Source organism: Peromyscus californicus, unplaced genomic scaffold (genome assembly GCF_007827085.1).
Source record: "Peromyscus californicus insignis strain IS unplaced genomic scaffold, ASM782708v3 Scaffold_13__1_contigs__length_99412109, whole genome shotgun sequence".
In the NCBI taxonomy this organism is placed as follows: Eukaryota; Metazoa; Chordata; class Mammalia; order Rodentia; family Cricetidae; genus Peromyscus; species Peromyscus californicus.
The window spans coordinates 5,778,973-5,806,568 of NW_026294424.1; the positions used below are offsets into that span (position 1 = coordinate 5,778,973).

The 27,596-nt window shown below is 43.2% G+C and overlaps 1 protein-coding gene across 2 annotated transcripts in view; it reads right to left on the minus strand.

Moving 5' to 3' along the window:
• Positions 1-27,596, minus strand: part of Slc5a1 (solute carrier family 5 member 1) — an 84,378-nt gene that overhangs the window by 49,521 nt on the left and 7,261 nt on the right. For both annotated transcript variants that reach the window (XM_052735865.1, XM_052735864.1), the window contains exon 2: positions 21,878-21,949. In XM_052735865.1, the coding sequence (XP_052591825.1) occupies positions 21,878-21,949 (72 nt within the window). The remainder of the gene's footprint in view (positions 1-21,877; positions 21,950-27,596) is intronic.

A 27,596-nucleotide genomic window follows, 5' to 3' on the forward strand; every position in this document is an offset into this window, starting at 1 on the left:
TATTGATAATTGATTATAAATATATTTTATTGTTATAAATATATGTTATTGATACAAATATTGACTAAATGTCAATATTAATTACTGATTATTAATTTCAAAATCATTATTTATCATTATTCAAGTCATCTCCAAACTTTTAACTTGTCCACATTACTTGCTGCCCTAGAGAGAATTACACATTCTTTTTTTTTTTAATTAAATGAAAAAGGGGGAGATATTGAGAGCTGCTGGTAGCAAAAGACCATGGGAGTATACAGCAGGTGACAACTAGTGCTCAGAAGGTCAACCTATCAGAACCAAGGGTTCTGTTGGAGGAAACCATCATGCAAGGTGTTATGGAATTACTGCCTTTTGAATGAATTGACTGTCTCTTGTTGTAAACTTCTTGTGCAATAACAGCTATGATATCTCCCCATTTACTGTGCATTTCCATGTTATGTGTACATGCAATCTCATTGACTACATCTCAGTCTTATGGGCACACATAATTGTGGATAGTCTAGAAGACGGTTTTTTATTTAACTATACAATTTTTATGAATAGAAACATACTAAAATATGCTTCATAATTGGGTCTATTGTTCCATGTGGACTGTAGGCATTTAGAGGTCTTGTTCTCCATCCTTAGCCACTGACAAGGCAAAATTGGCCAGATAAAGTGTCCTCATAGAACTTTCACCGAGCAGAATTACAGGTGCCTGGCCTTGCTGGATCAAAACCCTTCAGAAGAATTACAGCCAACTAGAAGTGATAGTGCAGGTGTTTGGCCCTGGTATATCTTAGTCCTTCAAGAGATCAATGGCACCTATGTTGTCCTAAGCTTCCTCCACTGGCCCCTCCCCACTCTGATTCAAATAACAATTAACACTTTGTATTTATTTCTACACCAGTTTCTGATGCAAATTTTTTAAAAGATTTATTTGTTATGTACACAGAAGAGGGTGCCAGATCTCATTACAGATGGTTGTGAGCCACCATGTGGGCGCTGGGAATTGAACTCAGGACCTCTGGAAGAGCAGTCGGTGCTCTTAACCTCTGAGCCATCTCTCCAGCCCTTTAATGCAAAATTTTAGGCTCAGTAGACTCATTATGTACAGGTCCTGAGATTTAAGTGATTAACAGAAAAAAGCTGTTAACTGACTAATCACGTCCGGATATTATTAATCACATAAAATGGTACACGTATTATTTGCCTTTTCCTTAAATCTCTCATTGGTTTAATTTCTTCCCTTGTAACCTTGTAGCTATCCCTTTAAGAGATAGCCAGAACGTTTTACAACCTATAGCTGTTGTCAGTCACCAATTAAGATGACCAAGTCTTTTCCAAATGTGACTCTTTTTTTTTTTTAAGATTTATTTATTTATTGTGTATACAGTGTTCAACATACATGCTTACAGGCCAGAAGAGGGCACCAGATCTTATTACGGATGGTTGTGAACCTCCATGTGGTTGCTGGGAATTGAACTCAGGACCTCTGGAAGAACAGACAGTGCTCTTAACCACTGAGCCATCTCTCCAGCCCCCAAATGTGACTCTTATCAGAATACTTGTCCCTGAGAGTTTACTTTGTAATTTTTACTAACAAGTTGTTAATGGATATATATATATACTTGGGAGGAGGAAGAAAGGGAAGAACTAAGACATAACAATGAGAGAATGAAGATGAGAGGAACATGGAAAGAACTCGATAGAATCATGAGAGAACAGAGAAGGGACAGAGAGGAGCTAAGGATGAGAATAGAAAATGTGTGCATAGATTTGATTTAGAAGAATAAAGTGAATGGACTAAAGAGCTCTGTGTGCTTAGATTCATTTGTATCCCTCAGATTAGCATCCTAGCTGCTTGTAGCGTTTGTTCTGGACCCTGGTTGAAATCCCCTCATGGCAGGCACTTGTGGGGAATTCATTCGGAGGAAGCATGTCACTGGCTTTGAAGTTTAAAAGTCTCTCATTTCCAGTGCGCTCTCTCTGCTCTGTGATCGTGGTTTAAGACATGATCCACTCCACCATCATGAACTCTAACCCTCTGCAACCATAAGCCCAAACAAACCCTAACTTTTGTAAGTTGCTTTGGTCATGGTGTTTATCATGGCAGCAGAACCATAGCTAAGACACCAGCCTACCTTAAAAGTGCTCAGAGAACTCACATCACCCTACAGTTGGGCATATTCCTCCAGCATTCTATAATTACATGTTGAAAATCCCCTGTAACTTATTGACTACTGAAAAACATAATGTATGTATCAATAATCTTTCACACCATCCTACACTCCAAAAGATGAACCATAGTAATGTGGGGGCCATCTGCATTTTATTCCTTTTTTACTAATTAGATGAAAGGAGACATTTCCCTAAAGTCTCCAAATCTGGAACAAAATACACATTACCAAAACAGGAAGATACTCCAAGAAACTGTCCTCCTTATACCAGCCCGTGTCTCCAGCATGTGGTGGCCGGTGCTTGGTGACAAATGATAACCAAAGTAGAGGGGGGTTCTTGAAAACCAGATAGAAGAGCTCTCAGAAGGGTCAGGAGAGGACGGGGGTGAACGTGCATTCATTCAAGGCCCCAATCAATGACAATGTAGCTCCTGTAAAATGTCAAGTCTTGTTCTAGACAGAGGGGATTAAGTGCTGACTAACACAGACAAAACCTGTACTCTCAAGAAACTTGAACCCAAGAACAACACCAAAGAAAAGGCCAGAGAGAGATAACACAGAGCATGACCCAGCATAGTGAAGAGCCAGGAAAGCGCCATCTGTGGGTGACACCACAGAGTGAAGACCTAGATGATGCCGGTCAGTCACCCCTGTAGAGGCCAGACTGAAGCACCAGGATGGTGCTCCAAGTGGGCATGAGTGCATGGCTGAAGAGACCAGAGTGGATAGAGTGTAATGAACAGGGAAGGGTGGATTTTGTTCTAAATATACCAGGAAGTCACCACAAGATTTTAAGACCAAAAAAAAAAAAAAAGACATTTAATTTGCTTTCTAAATTGTGTTCTAAGAACTGTTGTAAATTGTGCAGGGAGTGTAATATGGGAGGCCACCTCTGCAGCCGGGTGAGTGAGGATGGTGGCTTGCCCTAGGTGAGTCAAAGACCAGCCTGAGGACTGGGGAATTATGCTTTAAAAACAAAGCCGACAGCCTTTGTTGGTGGGTTTGATGAGGAAAAGCATAGCCAAGGCTGAGAAGGTGAAGGCCACGCATTAAGAAGAGGAAACTTGTAACATCATACAGACTGAGCAGGGAACACACATACACATATATGTACATAACAACAACTAAAAAGAGGTCACGAATTTGAAAAAGAGCATGGGAGGGTTTGGAGGAAGGAAAGGAAAGAGGAAAATGATGTAATTATAGTATAATCTCAAGAAATAAAAGACATTTTTTTTTTTTTTTTTTTTTTTGGTTTTTCGAGACAGGGTTTCTCTGTGTAGCTTTGCGCCTTTCCTGGGACTCACTTGGTAGCCCAGGCTGGCCTCGAACTCACAGAGATCCGCCTGGCTCTGCCTCCCGAGTGCTGGGATTAAAGGCGTGCGCCACCACCGCCCGGCAAAAGACATGTTTTAAAAAAAGAATCTAAGGGGTTATATTGTTTAAAAATATGTGGTTGGTATGTAAAATGAAAAAATTAAAATAAATAAATAAATTTAAAAAATAAAAATGTCAACCTCTTTCTGACCAAGAATTGATAAAGATAATAGTCCAATTTTAACTAGAATTTCCCTCCTTTTAATGTCCTTTAAAATGGTCCAAATCTGGATTTTTTCCCCCAAAGAAGAAGATTACTCCAAGAAAATGCCCTAATTATACTAGCCCCCATCCTGAACCATTATGTGTTAATTCATCACCTCTCACCTGATTAGTTATGAAGCCCAATGTTGTACAGCTGAAGACTTGATTATCAGAGTTATTAGCTGAACTACCCAACTCTGAAATTCAAGAGACTTCTCTAAAGTCCTCCCCTCCAGGAGGCGATGGACGTCAGCGCATCTCAGGCTGTCCTGATGCCCACTCCTCACATCTGAGGAAGGGATGGAATAAAGTCGGGAGCATTGCTGGTACTAGAATATGCTGGGACTGGGTTAGCCTCGTTTATGTAAGGAGCACTGTTTTGGCCTCATTCTAGGTTTGACCCCACCCCCACCGCATGACCTGCGCTCACGATCTACCTGTGCTCAATCATCTACAAAACTCTGACTCTGTCTCCACAATGTTACTGACATCTAGCACTCTTTTGTTTTGTTTTGCTTTTTAGGATTTGGCAAAGATTTTTTTTCCACTCCTAGCCTTTTAAGGATAGACAGATTTGCTTATGAAACAGCAAATTTTTAAAAGCACACAAATTTTAAGTCCAAACAATGGGGTCAAATCCAGCAGTGATGAAATGCCTGCGACAAAACTGACCACCCAAGGTAATGGCGGACAGCCAGGCTGGAATCCTCATGGCGAGCAAGAAGATCATAGCAGGGGACTGCACAGGGGGTATGTGGGTCACCTTAGCTTCTACCTGCTACTTAACAATTCACATAGTAAGAGGTTTTTACAGATACCCTCACCCACTTAATTAGCCATTCGGCATTTTGTACTATGTAATAGGATTTTAAGGCCACCATATTCCTTTGGGACAAACCCTTTAATGATTTTAATATCACTTACTCATTCTTTTGAAGTGTAAACTGTCTTAACTGGATTACAATTAATTACAGATCATTTTAAATACACCATTGCTACCATATTAAAATTATTTATACTATTTATATCCAATTATAAATAGTATATAAATCCAGATTCACAGACAAATAAACACACGTGATGCAGACACCCAAGGACCATGTTCTTCTGTTAGCTGTCACAGCTCAGACATGAATCCTCACTGTGTGAATGAAAGTAAGACGCAATTCTTCATCGGCGATGAAGTGGGATTGTCAGGCACCTTGCAGTGTAGATCCTCAAGCCAGGCCAGCGGATGAGACGGCAGCAGAGACAGAGAAACACCTCCAGAAAGTCCGACGAGAAAACGCCTTTCTCCATAACCCTTGTGTTTCTCGTGCAGAGAGTAGCTGTGTGCTTCGGGTGTTTAAAAGGGAACTCCTTGGAGTTTGGGGGGGCGGTGGATATTTTCTGGCCAACTTAACCAATCCCATATCCAATCTGAGTTTTTCTTCAAGATGCTTTCAACTTCTCTTCTCTCACTGGAATCTTCCTCAGGCAGAATGCTGTTTTTCTCTCCAGTGCTGGCTGCGGTGTCTGTTTGGGCTCTGTTGGTATCTTGTGGTGTCTTCAGTGCGGTGGGCTGTCGCAGCGAAGGCTCTTGGATTCATCCAGCGGTATTTTTTTCCATGTTACCATTATAAATAGAGACGGAGGCTGGAACGCTGCTCCCGTTCCAATTGCTGAAGTACAGGTCTACCCAGGAGTCCTGCAGGCTGCAGGTTCCCCTCCCTGATCAGCAACACGGTGGCTCAGCAAAGGAGCCTGGGCCCAACTGCTGCGAGGGCCCAGGGTTCCAGCTCGTACTCTCTACATCACTCTTGGCTGCTTGGCCTTTGGCTGCCTGCCATTATCTCCCAACAAGACTACGAGTGTGTGTTGGAGGGAGAGGGGTGGAGAGAAAGAGACAGAGAAAGAGAGAGAGAGAGAGAGAGAGAGAGAGAGAGAGAGAGAGAGAGAGAGAGAGAGAGAGAGAATGCATGTGCACACGTGTATGCACAATGTGGGGGGTGCTATGATGTATGAGGGCCAAAGCACAACTTGCAGCAATCAGTTTTCTTCTTCCACCATGTAGGTCCTAGGGATTAAACTCTTCAGGTGGCTTTACCCACTGAGCCATCCCACCGCCTCTACAACATTTTCCTACCTCATTTCAAGTCTCTCCCTCCCATGCATCACCCCACCCACGTGTTCAGCTCCATGGGCCTACTAGGCAGTCCTGGAAGCTCCACGCCCGGCAATGAACCCTTGTAAACTCAGTGAGATTTCAAAGCTAATTTTCTCTCGAACAAATGTACTCCAGCCTCACGTTTGCAGTTGGAATTCTTTCTCGTTCTCTTACCATCTAGGTACTCACAACACCTGAGAGCCTCGCTGCTGTGGGATGGTCTGTATGGCAAATGTGTTGCTCTGATTGGTCAATAAATAAATCACTGATTGGCCAGTGGCTAGGCAGGAAGTATAGGCGGGACAAGGAGGAGAATAAAGCTGGGAAGTGGAAGGCTGAGTCAGAGAGACACTGCCAGCCGCCATGATGACAAACAGCATGTGAAGATGCCAATAAGCCACAAGCCACGTGGCAAGGTATAGATTAATAGAAATGGATTAATTTAAGCTGTAAGAACAGTTAGCAAGAAGCCTGCCACGGCCATACAGTTTGTAAGCAATGTAAGTCTCTGTGTTTACTTGGTCGGGTCTGAGTGGCTGTGGGACTGGCAGGTGAGAGAGATTTGTCCTGACTGTGGGCCAGGCAGGAAAACTCTAGCTACACCTCGCCACTTCTCATATTACAGTCCTTCAGAAGGCAATCAAGGTGATGGCTTACTAATGACTGTCATGGATCTATCTCTAGTCAGTATCCACTTTCCCCCATCTCACTCCCAGAGGACAACTACTTGACCCTTGAAGACAAATTATATTTCAAAGCCCAAAGTCCAGTACGACTTTATCTGGAGACAGGATTATTTCGGAGCTTATCAGGTTAAATGAAGTCATATAGATGGAGTCTTGCGATAAGATTGGTGGCATTATAAAAGAAAGAGAGGAAAGCAGAGATCTTTTACTCTCCCCTCCTCTGCCCCACCACACACACACACACACACACACACACACACACACACACACACACACACACACACACACACAATGAGGCCATGTGAAGACTCAAGAGACAGCAGCTATCTTCAAGCCAGGAAAAGAGATCTCACCAGAACCAACTCTGGTTGCACCAAATCTTTCAAACCTCCTCTCTCAGCCCCAGCTCCTTGGCAGGAGTCCCAGTCCCTCTAATTCCCATCACTACGAGAAGAGCTGCCCCTCAATTATTCGGACCATTTACCAAGGACAGCTTGCCTCTCGCTGCAATTTAGATCTCTGATAAGACCAATTCAGTTGTCCATAGTACAGTGACTCTACCATTAAAATTTTCACTTCAGTCCCTCCAGGGTTTGACACAAACTGAATGGTTTCCTGTGAGCCTCTTCTTAAGGGAAAACTACTTACACCCAAAGGAAAACATCTGGCTGCATCATCTCTCCCTGCTCTTAATGTTAGTGCTAGAAGGTAATGGGATTACACACATCTCCAGGACCAAAGACAGACATTGTTTAATGACTATGCCTTCGATGAGTAACTCAGCCCTAGAAATGGGCTCCTGGAACCAGAGCTACTTACTGAGTCTTCTTCAGGCTCATCAGCTCCACCTGGGACTTTTGAGACTGCAACGGCTCCGTTACCGCCCAGACTTACTGAATGAGAGAAATAAGTCCCTCCAGGTGATTCTTACCCACAATGAAGTGCGAGGAGCCTGCCTTGTTTGTTCAAAGCCATCATTTCTCAGCCTTGTTCTAGATCATTTGGGGAGCAGAAGGGCTGTCTCTAGCTACACAGAGCACTCAGATCAAGGGTCCTTTATCTGCAGAGTTGTAACCACGAGTTACAGAGTTAAAGTCTGTAACCATGGTATTTATCCTGCCCAGTGGGTGACACTATCATTTCTGTCACATGTCAAAATACAGCATGTGGTCTGAAGAGGGTTTGACCATCTCACCTCCAAAACCCCAGAACTGCTAATCAAGTTAAGATTTTCAAGCTGGTCTCGGGTCACAGCCACATTATTAAACAGTTCCAGTGGAAACTTCCTGAAGTGATTCAGCAGACTGTAGGAAAGCCTTCTTCAAATAACATCCTCAAGGACGGGATTGCAAGGATTCCCAGATTTGGGCGCCACAGTGAATGGAATTCCGGCACTCAAAGAAGTGGATGCTCCCAGACTGCCTCAGGCTGCGTAGCAAGTTCCAAGCCAGCCTGGCTATGTAGTGACATACAGTCTCATATGAAAAAAGGAGTCTCCAGAAGGCGATCACATAGTTAGGCTGTCTAGCCAGTGACCTCCAGGGATCTGCCTATCTCCAACCTATACCCCATCCCTAGTGTTGGGTCCACAGGAGGGAACTATTATGTCAGATTTTACGTGGGGGCTGGGGATCTGCAATCGGGTCCTCATGCTTGCTGTCCTAGTCAGGGTTACCACTGCTGTGATGAAACACCGTGACCAAAAAGCAAGTTGGGGAAGAAAGGGTTATTTGGCTTCCAATTCTATATCATAGTCCGTCATTGAGGGAAGTTGGGACAGAAACTCAAACAGGACAGGAACCTGGAGGCAGGGGCTGATGAGAAGCTATGCAGAGGTGCTGCTGACTGGCTTGCTCATCATAGCTTGCTCAGCCTGCATTCTTATAGAACCCACTAGCCCAGGGATGGAACCACCCACCACGGGCTGGGCCCTCGCACCATCAATTATTAATTTAAAAACTGCCTTACAGCAGATCTTCTGGAGGCGTTTTCTCAACCGAGGTTCCCTCCTCTCAGATAACTTCAGCTTGTGTCAAGTTGACATAAAATTAGCCAGCACACTCAAACAGCAAGCGTTTTACTCACTGAGCTGTCTACCTAGTATTGTAGGCTGTACTCAAACAGGCAACACCTTTTCAATGGTAATATTTACTTCTGACAAGTACAGTCTCTCTTATGTTTGTGATATTTCTAGTTTAGAAATGAAAATGCAATTCCTTCTTCTATACCGTCCTGATTAGCGTAGGTATGGATGCTCTAGTTTTTTTTATTTCTGCCTTAAGAACATTATGAGAGACACAATGAGGTTTCATTGGGACATTTACTACTGTGCTGCTTATAACATGTTTCCAACTACAATGCCCTACAATAGGAACATTTTATAAATTTGATAAATTAAGATTCATACTAATGATGGAATACTATGCAGCCATTAAATTAATGATGGCTTTGAAAATTTTGCTATAACATGGGAGATAGTCATGATAAAATGTAAGCTAAAATAACATACAGCCAGGCATGATAGCAATGCCTACAATACCAGACCTCAGGGGGCTGGGGCAGGAGGATTACCACAAGTTCCAAATGGCCCTGGTCCACATAGTGAGTGCCAGATCAGTTAAGCTATGTCAGAAACCTTATCACAATAAATCAAAATGGGGACAGGTATGGTGGAGAACCCCTGTAATCCCAGCACTTCAGAGGGAAGACAGGAGTGTCAGGAGCACAGCTACACATGTTTGAAGCAAGCAAGGGCTACAAGAGACCTTGTTTCAAAAGAACACAAGAGATAGCTTCATATACTATATGTACCATATGATCTTCAAAATATTTAAGTACATGTGTGTGTGCATCTATATACGTGAATTGATGGACATATATCCAGATTCAGGCATGCTTATGTTTGGAAGAGAAAACACAGAGGACATATTTATTTTTACTTTTTAGACTTTTCTAATTTCTTTACAATGATTTTATGAAATTCAATTATCAGAACACAAGTCTTTGGTTTTTTGTTTTGTTTTTCAAGACAGGGTTTCTCTGTGTAGCTTTGCACCTTTCCTGGATCTCGCTCTGTAGACCAGGCTGGCCTCGAACTCACAGAGATCCGCCTGGCTCTGCCTCCCGAGTGCTGGGATTAAAGGGGTGCGCCACCACCGCCCGGCCCAGAACACAAATCTTTAAACCCTCCAGCGCTCTCTCAGACTCACTGACAGAGCCTGAAGCCTGAGAACAAAGCAGGCAGGTGAGTTCAGTATTGGTGTTGTATAAAAATGTCACCAAGGGCTGGTGAGATGGCTCATCAGGTAAGAGACCTGTGGGGGACCCGCCCCCACCTTTTCCTCCAGGGTGCTCTTGAGGAGTGAGGGATAAGAGATTTAGATAGAAATATAGAGGGGAGAGGGAGACAGATAGAAACACAGGATAGCCTCTGGAGGACCTGGATCCTTATCCACCAGCCCCTTCTGTCTCCTCTAAAGGACTTTTTAAAGGAATGCCAAGGGGTGGAGCAAAAGACCTCCCCCTAGCTCAGCCAAGTGCAGACCCTTCCAAACACAAGGTAACCACACACGTGGTCAATCCATCCCCTGATGCAACCCTGCCGGGTAAAGCAAGCTCAGATCTCACTAGGAAACCTCTGTGGGCTCCCACAGAGACCTCACTGCCACATTTGACAACCTGAGTTCAACACCCGGAACCTAAATGGTAGGTGAAAAAAAAAAAAAAAAAACAGTTCCCCTAAGTTGTCCTCTGGTTTCCTTCCACATGCATGCATGGCATGTGCCCCTGAACAAATAAATACACAGGCACACACTATTTAGTTATTTAACTAAACAAAGAAATGAATTAAAAGTGGTAAAGGTCACTGACTGCTAACCACAATTACACTTTGTATGAGGAAAAGTAGAAAAGAGTTGTTTGAATCCAGCTCAGCTGACATCAGAGCTTGGAGGTGAGTATACTCAGCCCTGCTGTTTTCAAATGAAAACAAAACTTTGTCACCAAGGAAAAAAGTAATTCAAATCACACACTGATTTTATCTTTACCACATGACCTAAGGAAAGCAGCAGCCTGTGCACACCCAGGACCCGGCAACAACAGCCATGCTTGACAGCACAATTAAGTGGCATACCCTCCTTCTCCTGAGCACAGGGGGCGCTCTCCAACAGGGTTCTTTCTAGTCTTGCCTTTGACATACCAAATTACACGACCTGAAGTCAGTTGCTGTAACGCTTTGTACTTCAATTTCCTCTACTCTAAACTAAGAATAAAAATCCCTCTTCACCAGCCAGGTGCGGTGGAGTGTACCTATAATCCTATCACCTGTGAAGTAGAGGAGGAAGGATAGATGATCAAGACCAGCCTTGGCTATCTAGCAAGTCTGAGGCCAGCCTGGGCTACGTGAGAGCCTGTCTCAAAACAGAAAAGGGGAGAGAAAGAGAAGACTCTCAGTCTCCCTCATAAGGTGTTGTCAGATGTGAAGTGGCAGATGTAAGAAGTCACTGAGACAGTTTTCCCTACAAAGACACGCCATTGTGGAGAAGTACTAACACTGCTGTTACCAGAGCATGTTTTTATAGACTGCGCTGGAGTTCCTGAAAGACACCAAGATTTTTCCTTTCAGGAACAAGATCATCATAGCTCAAAAGGAAAACGTTCTTGGCTAATTTTAGGCAATTTCTTTCTTTGTTAAAGGCCATGTCATGCCCAAAATATCCAGTATCTGGAGCTGGCTCTCTGCTTCTTGAGTCTGTCCTCCCCTTTAAAGGCCATTGAGAGTCCCAGGGCCTCCTCTCTATCCTCTGGGTCATACTAGACATACCCATCCAGTGATGCTCAAACATGAGCTACCCCAGGACGTGAAATGTGCATTCACCTCTGCATTTCAGGAAACTATGGAATGCTGCTGTATAAATAGGCTCTACTCAGTATTTGGCATACATTCATACTACAAGTGTATTGATTATTTGAAATTCTAAATATATCATCCTATATCTTGCTAAAGCTGGTAACTCTCATCAGAATCATCTGAAGGTTAATTAATACAAATTGCTGGGACACATCCCCAGAGTTTCTGACTCGGTAAGTCTAGGTTAGGACTAGAAACATTGTGTTTCTAACAAGGGCCCAGATCTTGCTGGTGCTGCTGCCCTGGGTACCACTCTTTGAGAGTACCATCCTGGATAAGACAGAAAGGAGAACACTAACTTCTGTGACGTCTCTGGGAGGCCTTTATCTCATGGAGTGCCCACAACAGCTCTGGAAGGCCGGAGTTATTATTCTCTTCCTATCTTCACGTTTAGGGAGGAGGGGCCTGAGGGTTACAGAATAACTTCTCCAAAGTTCCATAACTGAAGGGGGCTAAAGTCTACGGACCCAGGGAGAGAACACAGCATCACACTGACTTGGCTTCCTCCCCGCTCCTTCCAGGGTACACTCTCCTAATGTCCCTAGAGGGACAGTGTGGAGTAACATCCTTCTGTCCATCTCTGGGAACTCTGGCACAGCATGGGCTTGTCTCAATTGTTTGTTTTCCCAGCCTTCCTTCTTCCTCTCAGGAATTCTGGTTAATCTTGGTTGGCATCTTTTTTGTTTGTTTGTTTTGGGGTTGATTTTTGGTTTGGTTGGTTGGTTGGTTTGTTTGGTTTGGTTTTGTTTTGTAGCCCTGGCTGGCCTTGAACTCACTATATAGACCAGGCTGGCCTCAAACTCACAGAGATCCTCTCATGCCTTGCCTCCCGAGTGCTGGGATTAAGACATCTCTTCTCAACATGGAAAGTTTGGAGAGATTTGACCTTTAACCTTTGACTTTCGCCATCTCTCGGGGATAGTACTTCCTGGCTTTGGACAGAAAATAAAGTAAGGCTCATAGATTCAGAATATTTTATTTCCAAACCTCTGGTAAACATTTAGACTGAAGCGTCGCTCAAGTCATCATAATTTCCGTTTACTTTGGATGAGCTCATGTCCCCAGAAACAATGCCTGTCTTCCAGTCATTACCTCTGTACACATCTCTCCCTACTCAAAGGCCCAAAGAGGTAGGAAACAGGAAACCATTGCCAACCCTGGTGTTTCCCAATGGTTTTTGGCACAAAAGGCAAGTGAAGTCGTTCAATGGCATTAGAGGTCAAAGAGGTCACACCGACAAGCCAGCCACCAATCCAGATGAGCCTGTGTTTGGATTCATTAGTGACTCAGGGTCCCCCACTCAGAGGGCATGAGCTACCGTCTGTCACTGTGTCTCTTCCACACTGGTCCTCACTTAGCTCTTCAAAGATCTCATGCTCCTTCCAACCCCGAGGCCGTTGACCGTTCTGAAGGCGGGTCAGTTGTTGTGGAGTGGTAGATTTTTCAGGTTTTTTCATTTGGAAGTTTTAGGAGGGTTTGGGGTGTTTTTGTTTTTTAGGTTTTTTGCTTTTAATTTCTCACCTCTGATTTTCAAATGGATGGTTTCTCCTATTCTTTTTCATTTGTAACTGATATACAATAATTATGAATACTTATGGGATGCAATGTGACATATGAAGAATCAGCTCAGGGTGGCTGGGATACCCAGACCATCAACAGTTTTTATTTGTAGCTGGCACCTCATGATCCTTCTGGTCCTGGCCTAAAAGCCCTGTCCTCTGAAAGGTCTCCCCAGCTTGCCTTTGCAGGTTAAGGAGCATCCTGCTCTGTCCTACCCACTCTTGATTCAAATACATTTCCTGCTGAAACCTTACAAGTATTTTCTAAAGCTGTGAGTGATGTGTATGAGTGATCTATAAGCTCCTATCATGGAATCTGCCTCATGGCAGGCAACACCATGCAGTAGTGTAATGAATGAAAGAGTTATGTATAAAGGGATGAATGAATAACTGAATGAATGACTGAAGATAGAGCTAATGGAGGAAGACCTAAACCTAAGATGCAATGATGATGATAAGGTGTGGGTGTGAATGCCTATAATTTCACAACTCAGGAAACTAAGGCGGGCAAATGGTGATTTTGAGGCCAACCTGGACTGCATAGTAAGACCCTATCTTTAAAAAAAACTATTATAATGGTGATAATGATCATCATCATCACATGGGAAGTAGAGGCAGGAAATTCAGGAGTTCAAGGCCAGCCTGGGCTACGCGAGATTCTGTCTCAAAACAACAAGAAGAACAAATAAAGTATCTCTACAAGGTGGGTCGATGATCTCTATTGTTTCCACTGAAGGAACAGAGACACAGAAAGACAAAGTCACCCAGGGCCTTGCAGGTAGGGACACACTGAGCTAAGGTTTTGAACAGGCAGCTTGGCTCCAGAATCTTTGCTCTTAATTGTAAATTATCTTTATAATATAGAGTTTACTTCAAAAGTTACATAAAACTACAGCTAACTCTATGCCACATGCCTTTGGTAGACGAGGAAAACTCAGAGGACGTGGAGGACCTATCTCAGCTGTACTCTTCTGGCTTCAACCAACTTGAAACACTGATTATAACTCTGATTGCCTTTTCTGACTACAGAAGGGCTAATCTCTTAGAAAACACCAGGAAAACAGCCAGTGGGAAATGAGAGGCCACGAGATTAGGTAATGACTCAGTGGCAGAAACTTGTCTACAGCACACTGGCCCCCTGAAGCCTGGAAACACAAAGAACACACAGGGCAGGAGGTGGCCACACATCAATCAAAGAAGCTCCTCAGAACTTCTGCAGACGCAACACAATAATGATGCTGAGCCTGACGGAGTCCCAGAACTCGAGAGTCCGAGGGAGGACAGCCTGGGCTACATGGTGAGACCCTATTCAAAATGAAAGCAGAAAAGGGAAGGGAGAGCAGAAGGAAGGAAGGTGTGGGGAGGAGGCCGCTCTCGAGAGGACACTAAACCAAGAACAGGAAAACATAGGAAGGAAAAGGCTTCAACATGGAGGATGACAGAGAAAGAGCAAGGAGCCGGAGAGAAGGTGGAGGGAGAAGAAAATGAGAAGAAACAAAGAGAGGAAAAAGGGGAAGGAAAGGGGAACCAGGTGGTTTGAGAAGGCAGAAGCTGGCAGTGGGGCAAAAGGAAATCTCACTGCGAAAAGTGCCCAATTGTGCCAATACTTAACTCAAACAGAAAAAATAAATTGGGCTGGGCGGTGGTGGCGCACGCCTTTAATCCCAGCACTCGGGAGGCAGAGGCAGACGGATCTCTTGTGAGTTCGAGGCCAGCCTGGTTTACAAAGTGAGTTCCAGGACAGCTAGGGCTGTTACACAGAGAAACCCTGTCTCGAAAAACAAAAAATAAATAAATGGCCTGAGACAGTGAAGATGTGGCCCATACCAGGCCTTCCCAAGCAGTCCGGTATGGCATGACTTTACTGACACCCTCATCAGGACAAGGCATATTTTTCCAGTTTTATCCATGAAACTGAAAGATATAAGAGCAATGATTTTTGTCTCTCTTCACAGGGACAGAAATTAGGAACGATTTTAGAAAGGCTTTGCACCCTCCGAGCTTCCTCTTCTCTTAGCCGCTGTGAGGCCATTGCACCAGAGAGCAGGACACATCCCAGTGCCCCAGGAGACAAGTCTGCCTCCTCCCTTTCTTTAATAGAGCCTGTATTCACATCAGGTGTTTACTGGCGGTGCGGGGCCTTACAGTGCGATACGCACTTAAGGGTTTTTTTGTTTTAAGTTACAAAAAACGAAAGGATGACCCTCATCACAGTAACAGGATAAATACGGGCACGGGCAGCTTCATGCATGTAGAGAGAGCAGAGTCGACCAGGGTGGCAAATGAGACAGAAATCACTCCTCCCAGGCTTCTAAAGGGCCAGCTACTTGTCATTCCCTCATGCTTCTTCCTGGGACTTTGTCCCTCAGCCTGTTCCCTGCCTCCCCTGTGTCAGTCTTCCTGGTTCCCGCTCTGCCTCTCTGAATTCATGACCTCCTGCACCCATGTCAACAGCCTGCCATGTTTTCCCTAGGCATTCTTTGGTCCTCTGGTAGCACGGTCAATGGTCGAACTTCAGTCTGTTGGTTAGGTTTTAGACTTACCTTAAAAGTAAAATTAAACAAGGCATGAAGATGCAATGCCTGTAATGCCAGCACTGAGGAGGCTGAGGCAGGAGGATCTTGAATTCAAGGCCATCCTGGGTTACAAAGTGAGACCCTGACTGAAATAGAGAGAGAGAAAGAGAGAGAGAGAGAGAGAGAGAGAGAGAGAGAGAGAGAGAGAGAGAGAGAGAGAGATCATAGATAGATAGATGATAGAGGTAGAGAGAAACAGATATAGATAGACGATAGATAGATAGATAGATAGATAGATAGATAGATAGATAGATAGATAGATAGATAAAATAAAAATAAAATCAGGTATATTTCCCAAGACAGTCAAAAGTTTGAGGTGTTGCCCTCTTCCTTAAGGATAATTTTCATTGGGGTTTCTTTCTAGCCCTAATTGAAAACCTGTTTTGGTTTTCAGATTAATCTTATACTATAACTATTGGCCCCATCAATGTCTGTCTCAAGACCTGAGTGACCAGAAGAACAGGGGGGTCCTGGCTCTGTGCAAACCTGGGCAAGTCATGCAGTGACTCATCTTCCTCACTGTCCTTACCAAACCAGGGTACTCAGGAGTCAAGCAGATAAGTCTTGCAAAGGATACACTGACAAAAAACGAAAAAGAGACAAACCGGAAAATGGACAAGGCCTCTGTTCTCAGACTATACAGTGTCCTTAAAACAACAAAGTGGGCCCTCTGCCAGTTTCTTTTTTAAATAAAGTTTTATTGGAACGCAGTTACACCCATTCATTTGTGTATTTGCCGTGCATGTTTTTGTGCAGAGTTGAGAAGCCATGCAGAGATCTTACCTGCAAAGATGAAATCTGGCTTCTTTGCATTTCCCCCAAACACTGCAATGCATTCCTTTTTTGTTACTCTCTAAGGAGACAAACCCTGGGTATTAAGGGACATACAGTCCCTCTTTTAAGGCAGGGTCTCTGAAGCCCAGGCTGGTCTCTAGCTCAGGATCCTCCTGCCTCACCCCCTTGAATACTGAAATCACAGGTATGTGCCCCCCCATATCCAACCCATTTTCAGGTGACAGACTGACAAGCATGACCACATTGCTGTCCTTACAGAACCAAGGTCACCTCACTTTTCATGCCTCTGTGGTACCAATGCACAATCTAACTCACCTGACTGCCCCACATGACAAAGGAGGTTCCCTCAAACAGAGAGGGTGGCAAGCTGGTCAACGTTGCAAAGCAGGGAAAGCCAAATCCTTTGGCTCCTAGTGCAGTTGCTCGCTTCTGAGTCAAAGGGGGTTGGCAAAGGGTCAGCTCAGCACTGCTGTACTTGACGGTTCCACAGAACCAGCTCTGCCAATGCACAGGTGTGTCCACACTTCCCTCTAAAACAAAGGTCCTCCTCCAACCTACTAATTAGGGCCTCACTTCTCAGAATTTCGGTTATCTCAGGTGGAGAAGTGGGAATTTCCCCTTCAAAGCTCAGCTTCCTGGAATGCTCTCACTTCCCAGATCCTTCCAACAATCTTTACAACAAAGCACTCGGAACTCTGTTAGGAAGGGGTCAGATCACAGTGCAGCAGCAGGGGCTCCTGAACGACCAGTGCAATGCAGTGAGCACCTCTTGTGGCTTCATGTCACCCCGATGAGGTGGCTCTGGTTTGCCTCAAGTGCGACTTCATCTTCTGGAAGCCATCCTGCCCATCTTCTGCATAAACTCACTCTAATGTCACCTGTGGAGTCCTTGCCCCACCCCCTCTGGCTGTCCTTCACTTCTGCGCTCAGGGCAGGGTACCAACTTTGCTTCCTTCATGGGTCATAACCACTGTCCAGTGTCCCCTTAACCCCCAGAGATGTCCAGAATTTAGCCTTTGCACAGTCTAGCCATCTTTGACTTCATTAGCTCTCATGGGGAACACTTAGGCCCCCCCTGTCTCAGAATCAATCAACACAGATGGCTCTTCCTGAAGTTTCTCCGGCTACCTACAATTCCTGCTTGGAAAGCAACTGTTGTAAAGGCAGATGAAAGGGGTCAAGGGCCCAGTCCGGTGGTGTGCATCAAAGCCACAGGGGGAGATGACTGTCAGCGTGTGAGAGTCATCCGCTTCTCTGAGGGCCCTCGGGTCAGCTATTTGAGAACTGATATTCTAATTACAGATTTAGGAACCCATGACAGGCTAAATTGACTTTTTAATTTACCTTAAGAGGAAATTAAGAATATAATTTGGGTGCTGTTAAAATACTTTTCAATTTTGAAGGGAGTCCTTAATGTGTACTTTCATGCATGCCATATTTTTATTTATTTGTTTGTTTGTTTGTTTGTTTTTGGTTTTTCAAGACAGGGTTTCTCTGTGCAGCCCTGGCTGTCCTGGAACTCATTCTGTAAACCAGACTGGCCTCAAACTCAGAGATCCACCTGCCTCTGACTCCCAAGTGCTGGGATTAAAAGCCTGTGCCACCACCACCCCACCACATTTTCTTTTGATTTCTTCTTACAGCTGCGTGATGGGATGGTGTTTATAAACCATTTTAAATTTTAGAAAAGAAACTGCCTGGATTAGTCTTCCTCTAAACTATCGGTTTTTAAAACTCTCTTAAGTCAAAGATCCCTATCATTAAACAGAATGTTAGCAGATTCCCCCTTGAAAAAAGAGTTGAGTTTTAGGGGAGTAAGTAACCCCAAAACATTTCTACAGTGCCTACGGTGATAGTGAACATGGATAAAAACATTACTTACGATAAAACTTAATTTTGTTACATCTAAGACCCCAGCTGTCATCAAGACATACCATGGGGGCTAGAGGGTTGGCTCAGAGGTTAAGAGCACTGGCTGCTCTTCCAGAGGTCCTGAGTTCAATTCCCATCAACCACATGGTGGCTCACAACCATCTGTAATGAGATCTGGTGCCCTCTTCTGGCCTGCATGTAGAACACTGTATACATAATAAATAATTTTTTGTTGTTTGTTGTTGTTGTTGGAGCTGAGGACCGAACCCAGGGCCTTGTGCTTGCTAGGCAAGTGCTCTACCACTGAGCTAAATCCCCAACCCCAAATAAATCTTAAAAAAAAAAAAAGACATACCATGGGGGCTGGAGGGTTGGCTCAGATGTTGAGATGCACACTGATTTTCTAGAGGACCCGAGTTCAGTTCCCAGAACCCGTATCAGGCAGCTCACAACCACCTGTAATACCAGCTTCAGGGGGTCCTGATGCCTCTGACCTCTGTGGGCACTCAAACACATGTGCACATACCCACACACAGTTACACATTATACATGTAGTTACAAAGACATACTGAATGACATGAAGAAAGGAAAACACCCTGCACTTAACCTATAACATGCCACGGATTGTTACAATACACAACCAAAGTGAATATGTTAATCATGATTTCTATGTGTATTTATTCTTACTACTATAACTCATCATCAACCCATTTTAGAACATGATTCCTATATAACTGAAATTGGTGACTTTTAAAAATTTTTTAAAGATTTATTTATTTATTCCATATACAATGTTCTGCCTGCATGTATGCCTGCAGGCCAAAAGAGGACACAAGATCTCAATATAGATGGTTGTGAGCAACCATGTGATTACTGGGAATTGAACTCAGGATCTCTGGAAGAGCATCCAATACTCTTAACCTCTGAGCCATCTCTCCAGCCCCAGAATTGATGATTTTTAATAGTATAAATAAATGTGGGTATAAACCAGGTTTTATTAACATTATCTACATGAAAGTTAACTTAAGGGACTCATTAGCAACAGTTTCCAGTATTCACTGAACACTACCCAGTATAATGGCAATTAAGGGATTTGCCTGGGCATTCTTGGCCTTCCTTCTGTCTTAACAGTCCCATTTATTACCTGCTGGCCAGGCACAGTGTGGGGTGCTGCACAGTGCTGTCACGGGTGATTCTGATACACAGTCAACTTTAGGAACCATCTTTTAAATTTTTTTATTCATGTGAGTGTACCCCATGCATACCTGGGCATCAGATCCCCTGGAACTGAAGTCACAGGCAGTTGTGAGCCACCATGTGGGTGCTGAGAACTGAACCCAAGTCCTCTACGAGAGAGGCAAGAGCTTTTAACGGCTGAGCCACGTCTCATTTTCATAAGGTCCAGCCACCTAGAACCATTTGTAGTCTTATGAAGCCTTAGAAGGAAACCATGGTTGGTAAAAGAAGAGTCAAATGCCAGCGTTACCAAGGAAGTAACGACTTTACGCAAAATAACAATGCCAAGCTTCTCTGTTAGAACAATCCAATCCTATGGTGTGCATGAGGAAACAATGCCCCAGGAACCTCACCAAAACACTGACCCCTCCCTGCTTTGGGTGGGACTAACCTCTCCCATCAGCCAACCCTCAGCCCAAAGCGTCTGCTCACCCAGATCTGCCCTAACACACAAATTTTCTAAAGGAGTGCATCCCCTGCCTCCACCCTCACAGGTTTCCTCAAGACCCAAAGAGCAGAGACTGATATCTGCCAAGTGGTGGTAGTGTACACCTTTAGTCTCAGCACTTGGGAGGGTAGAGGCAAGTGAATCTCTGTGAGTTCGAGGCCAGCCAGGTCTATGGAGGGAGTTACAGGACAGCCAGGACTACACAGAGAAACCCTGTCTCGAAAAACCAAAAAAAAAAAAAAAAAAAAAAACGGAAGAAACTGAGATCTAACTCCAAGTAAATCAGCCCTAAGATTTTTTTATATAAAGAGATATAATTTCATCATGGTAAAAAAAAAAATTCAAAACCTAATCCACATCATCCACAACAAAACCCTACATAGATCAAGGTAATTTTAGACATATTGTAGTTTCCATTTTTTTTCTTATAAACTAGGGTTGATGATATTTACCTTCTAGGAGTGTTGGGTGCGGTTGTCTAAGAGACTCCAAACATTCTAGACTATTCCTATTGCCCTTGGTTCCCCCACAGAGGTGGAAGATAAGTTCCCATTGCTGAAGACACCATATTCTTCAGACACTGTGCCCAAAGGCCCCTGAGCTGACACTGACCCGAAAGCCTCTCCCTGAGGACTAGCTTTCATGGCACCACAAGGAGCCATGCCAGCTTCCAAAGGAGGGAAACTAACAGCCCTACCCAGCTACGACACCTATGAACCATAGCAATGACCAGTGTGGCCTGATATCCCGAGGGCTGTAGTAGTAGCACAAATACCTTAATGGTAACTAAGAGCTATCTTATCGGACTTAGGAACTACTCAACAGGAGGGAAAGCATGTCTCCTGGAAACCTAGCCACCTCTCCAGGGCTGGTCAAGTCATGGATATTGAGGGAAGACCTACAACTTTACTAAACAAGCTTAATGCCTAACTACACTTTTAAATATCTGTTCTTATATCCACAGATAAGTATAGTCTTCACCCCTCATCAAGAAAATTCCCCTTAGCCAGGTGGTGGTGGTACACACCTTTTATCCCAGCACCGAGGAGGCAGAGGCAGGGGGATCTCTGAGAGTTCAAGGCCAGTCTGGTCTACAAAGTGAGTTCCAGGACAGCCAGAGACCCTGTCTCGAAAAACAAAAAATAAATAAATAAATAAATAAAAAGTAAGAAAGAAAGAAAAAAGAAAACTCCTCCTTACAATAAACAGCAACCATTACTAAAAACCACAACCAATCAAAATACAGCGTTGTGGAGCCCAGCCCCAAGGGGTGTATCTACAGAACAACTCTTATACCTAAGACTTGGGGAACATTGCCCGAGAGGGGATGGAAAAATTATGAGCCACAGGATCAGGGAACTGGTCTTGCAATTGTGTCTCCTAGCAATGTCAGAAGCTACCCCCATAAAGTCTCACCATGACTGCCCAAACATGAGCCGAATAAAGACAACAGTAATAGGTATGCCAAGTGGATGGAGGAAACCACAGGGCCTCAGCTCTACACAAATAACTACAAACAGCTAAGGGATGCTGAGAACAGGAGAAAATAGTCTTCCCCAGGGTAGAGCATACCAACTGCTTATCCACCGCCAAATACTCAGCCCTGAAAACACACACGCAAGTAACAGTATACAGAACAAGCAGGGTATATTTAGGAATATATGTACACATATTCCTACATACATATGTGTGTGTGTGTGTGTGTGTGTGTGTGTGTGTGTGTGTGTGTGTGTGTATGCTTGTAACAACAACTAATAAAAGAGTTGCCATAAATTTGAAAGAGAGCAAGGAGGGAGTGTTTAGAGGCAGAAAAGGGAAGGGGAAGATATGTAATTATATTATAATCTCAAAAAGTGAATACTTAAAAAAAAGATTAAAAAGAAAAGTTTTTTTCAAAGAAAACTTACCGGCCACCACACCATACTTCGGCCTGCCAGGAAGAAGCCTCCGACAGTCCCACGATTAGTGGAAAACATCGCCTGAGGGAGAGAGGATCAAAAATTTAACAGGAAACTAGAGGAGTAGCTTTGCCAATGAAACAACACACCCACCCCCATGGGCACTTTCTTGTATTCAGACACCATTCCGATTTCTGAAGCACTTTTCATTCCTTATCTGCTCAACCCCCTCCACAGCCTCGGCATGTTCACATGAAGGAGCTCATAAATACTCACCTATATTTGACAGACAGGGAAACTGAGGCCCTAGAACCAGCTCTGCAGTTAGCCTACCATGTGGCTTTGAGCAAGTCACCCCTCCTGGTCCTGTTCACTTGTTTTGTTTATACATTTAACAGGGGGAAATGGAATGTTTTTGTATGTTTCTTACATGCACACCAAGGTGTAATGAAATATCGTGCCTTTAAAAAGTACTAAAGGGTGTGTAAACTATATCTCAATAAGGCTGTTAAGAAAAAAATTAAAATGTCATAAGAACCCAAAGTGTTAACACTTAGTCTTACTTAAAAGACAAGATATTCCAGTTAGTTCAACTCTTTCCTCTCTGAGTAGACACAGGCGATCCCTGGGGCTGTTAATTTGTGATATATTGTGACTAAGTTCAGAGGGCATGAAGAAAGTCCTTCTGATGGCAAGAAATACTTCACATAGAGGCAGTGTTTCCCCAAGTCTTGAAGGAAAGGTGGGGTTTTGTTGACCTGTGGGGGGGAGGGGGGATTTCAGACTTCAGGAACCGCAGATTAGGGACTGAGAAGGGGCAGCACCCGGTGTGTGGAGAAGGTGTGGCAAACGATGCTAGCTGTTGGGCCTGGCCAAGATGAATGAATGTGGACGGGGTGAAAAGTGAGACAGAATTAAGGCTCTCAAATGCCACACCAAAAAGCACAGTCTTTATTCACAGACATGGGGAGCCCCCGAAGGCTTGGGAGTTGATAAATGGCCTCTATCTCCAATACATGATGAGCAGCGTCTCTCACAGCTCCTTTGGAATCGCCCCCTCTGAACCTGCAGTCATTCCTGGCCCAGCCTTTGGCTCAGTGCCCTTGGCCTGGCTCCTAGGTCTCTTCCTCCTTCCTCTCTTTCTCTGTCACTGCCTCCCTTGTCCAGACACTCGTTAATGACTGATAGTGGCTTTGCTCTTATCAGTGGTCCAAAGGAATTAAGCTCTGATGTCATTCTTGCAGCAAACATGTCTGCAACAGGTACACCCTTATAGATGTGCAGACTGCACGGAAGACCTTTGGGAAGGAAGGCCTTAATGCACCCAATCAGTCAGCAAAGATGTATTGAGCATCTCTGTGTGTCAGGAAGTATCAGCGAGAGCACTTGAGTCTTTCCTGATGCCTGACAGTGTCCTTCCTCCTACGAGTCACACTCTGAAGACTCAGTGGTGGTCTTCCTGGGAATAGCCAGATGGCAAACAGAGCCCAGGAGCAGAGAAGGAAGCTGACACTGGAACAGAGATGAATACTACAGATTTAGGCTCTAGAGATTAACTGGGAAAGGTCACTCTGGAGATAATTCTGAAGTTAGAAACCAAGGAATGGAACACGCACCCAACAGTGACAAGCCCAGATATCAGCACCTAGATTTACAACCATGCCAAACCCAGAGGCCTACACACTGGAGAAAACACAATCAGTAGCAACCAGGACAACGAGTCTCCACTACAGCCAGCAAGCCCTCTCCAGCAGGCCTGTCTCCACTCCAGCAGGCCTGTCCCTACTCCAGTAGGCCTGTCTCCACTCCAGCAGGCCTGTCTCCACTCCAGCAGGCCTGTCTCCACTCCAGCAGGCCTGTCTCCACTCCAGCAGGCCTGTCTCCACTCCAGCAGGCCTGTCTCCACTCCAGCCCAGCAATCCCACTCCAGCAGGCCCTGAGAAAAGCAATAGAGCTGAAGCACAGGACAGGGACTTCCAAATAGCCTTTTTGAATGTGTTAGAGGGCCTGGAAGGACAAATGAATAAATCCACTAACAAAACACAAAAAGTGGAGTGAAATGAAAAAAATAGTTCAAGACTTACAAGTGGAAGTAAGATTGATAAAGAAAATCCAAACTGAGGGAAAACTAGAAATGAAAAATTTATGAACTCAAATAGGAAACTCAGAGGCAAGCCTCACCAACAGACTACAAAAGATGGGAGAGAGAATCTCAAGCATTGAAGACAAGATAAAAGAAATAGATACCTCGGTCAAAGAAAAGGTTAAATCTAAAATAATCCAGGCACAAAGCATCCAGGAAATCTGGGACACTATGAAAAGACCAAACCTACAAATAATAGGAATAAAGGAAGGAGAAAAAACCCAGGTCAAAGACAGAAAATATTTTCAGGGAGCCGGAGAGATGGCTCAGAGGTTAAGAGCACTGGATGCTCTTCCAGAGGTCCTAAGTTCAATTCCCAGCAACCATATGGTGGCTCACAACCATCCATAATGAGATCTGGTGCCCTCTTCTGGCCTGCAGGCATTCATGCAGGCAGAACACTATATACATAATAAAGTAATAAATCTTTAAAAAAATATATTTTCAACAAAATTATAGAAGAAAATTTTCCTAACCTAAAGAAGAAGATGCCTATCAAGGTACAAGAATCATACAGAACACCAAATAGACTGGATCCCCTTAGCTCTTAATAATCAAAACACTAAACATACAGAACAACAAAAGAATATTAAAAGCTACAAGAGAAAAGATCACATAACATATAAAGGCAGAACTATTAGAATTACGCCTGACTTCTCAATGGAGACTCTAAAAGCCAGAAAGGCCTGGACAGATGTTAAGCAAACTTGAAGAGAACACAGACGCCAGCTCAACTATTTATTATAGCTAGCAAAAACACTAAATCACAATAGATGGGGAAAGAAAGATGTTCCCTGATAAAAACCAAATTTAAGCACTATCTATCTACAAATCCAGTGCTACAGAAGGAGCTAGAAGGAAAACTTCAACCTGAAGGTGCTAATCACACCCCAAAACAACAACAACAAAAACCACAAGGGGGAAAAACCCACACCACAACCACAAAATAATGGGAATCAACTGCTTGTGGATAACTCTCAACATCTATGGTCTCAATTCTCTACTAAAAGGACACAGACTAACAGAATGGATGCAAAAACAGGGTCTGTCCTTCTGCTGCATCAAAGAAACACACCTTAACATCAAGGACAGACATCATCTCAGAGTAAAAGGATGGAAAAAGATATTCTAAGCAAACGGACCTAGGAACAAGCTGGTGTAGCCATTTTAGTATCTGACAAACTAGACTTCAAACCAAAACTAATTGGAAGAGATAGAGAATGTACTACATACTCATCAAAGGAAAAATCCACCAAGAGGACATTGCAATTCTTAACATCTATGCACTAAAAACAGGGGTGCACAAGTTCATAAAAAAAAAAAAAACACCACTACAGCTTAAATCACATATTGGCTCTCACACACTGATAGTGGGAGATGTCAATACCCTATTCTCAACAATAGACAGGTCATCCAGACAAAAACTGAACCGAGAAATGCTGGTTCTAACTGACATCATAAAGCAACTGGACCTAGCAGATATTTGCACAACATTTCACCCAAACACAAAAGAACATACCTTCTTCTCAGCAGCTCAGGGAACTTTCTCTAAAACTGACCACATACTTGGACACAAAAGATACAAGAACTAACTCCCTGCATCCTATCAGATCACCACAGATTAAAGCTGGACACCAACAGCAACAGAAACAACAGAAAGCTTATAAGCTCTTGGAAACTGAAGAACTCTCTAGTGAATGAAAAATGGGTCAAGACAGGAATTAAGAAAGAAACTAAAAGCTTTCTAGAATTGAATGACAATGAAAACACAACATACCCAAACTTATGGGAAACAAGGAAGGCAATTCTAAGAGGCAAGTTCATAGCACTAAGTGCCTATATCAAAAAATTGGAGAAATCTCATATTAGTAACTTAACAGCACACCTGAAAACTCTAGAACAAACAGAAGAAATCACACCAAAAGAAGTAGAAGGCAAGAATAATCACTCAGGCTTGAAATCAATAGAACAGAAAATAATCAATAAAATCAAGAGTTGATTCTTTGAGAAAAGCAACTTAATTGACAAACGCTGTGCCGAATTAACTAGAAGGTGGAGAGAGAAAATCCAAATTAACAAAATTCGAGGTGGAAAGAGCGACACAATAGTAGACGTCATGGAAATCCGAGAACTATAAGGACGTACGTTAAAAACGTGTACTCCACCAAATTGGAAAATATAAAAGAAATAATAATTTTCTTGATATATACCACCCACCAAGGTTAAATCAAGATCAGATTTAAAAATTTAAATATACTTATAACCCCTAGTGAAATGGAGGCAGCCATTAAAAGTCTACCTCCAAAAATAAAAGCCCAGGGACACACAGTGTTAGTGCAGAAATTTACCAGATTTTCAAAGAAGAGTTGATGTCAATACTCCTCAAATAACTCCACAAAATAGAAACAGAAGGAACATTGCCCAATTCATTTTATGAGGTCACAGTTACTCTGATACCCAAACCACATAAAGACCCGCAAAGAAGGAGAATTACAAACTAATTCCCTCATGAAAATAGATGCAAAACTTCTCAATAAAATACTTGTAAACTAAATCCAAGGTTACATCAAAAAGATCATCCACCATGATCAAATAGACTTCATCTCAGAGACGCCTTCCCAGGGATGGTTCAACATATGTAAATCTACGAATGTAATCCACTATATAGAGAGACTGAAAGACAAAAACCACATGATCATTTCATTATGCAGAAAAGTCCTTTGACAAAATCCAACATCCCTTCATTATAAAAGTCTTAAAGAAATTAAGTATACAAGGGACATACCGCTACATAATAAAGGCAGTTTCCAGCAAGCCCATAGCCAACATCAACTCAAATGGAGAGTAACTCAAAGCAATTTCACTAAAGTCAGGAACAAGACAAGGTTGTACTCTCTCTCCACATCTATTCAATATAGTAGTTAAAGTCTTAGCTAGAGAAACTAAAGGAGATCAAGGGGATACAAATTGGAAAGGAAGAAGTCAAAGTATTTTTAATTGCAGATGATATGATAGTATATATAATTCCAGTAGAAAACTCCTACATCGGATAAACACTTTCAGCAAAGTCGCAGAATACAAAATTAACACACAAAAATCAGTAGTCTTTCTATATACAAATGACAAAAGGACTGAGAAAGAAATCAAGGAAATAACACAAATCACAATAGCCTCAAATAATATAAAATGTCTTGGAATAACTCTAACCAAGCAAGTGAAAGACTTGTATAATAACATTTTTAAGACATTGAAGAGAGAAATGTAAGAAGATATCAGAAGATGGAAAGATCTCCCATGCTTGTGAATCAATAGGAATACAAGAGGGGAAATGCCCATCCTACCAAAAGCAATCTACAGATTCAAAGCAATCCCCATCAAAATCCCAACACAATTCTTCACAGACCTTGAAAACAATTTTCAGCTTCATGTGGAAACACAAAATACTCAAGATAGCTAGAACAATCCTTACTGACTTTTATTAAGGATTCCTGGAGAACTATCACCATCCCTCATCTCAAATTGTACCACAGAGCAATAATAATAAAAAACACACTGTGGACACCTGATTTTTTTTTTTATAAAGAA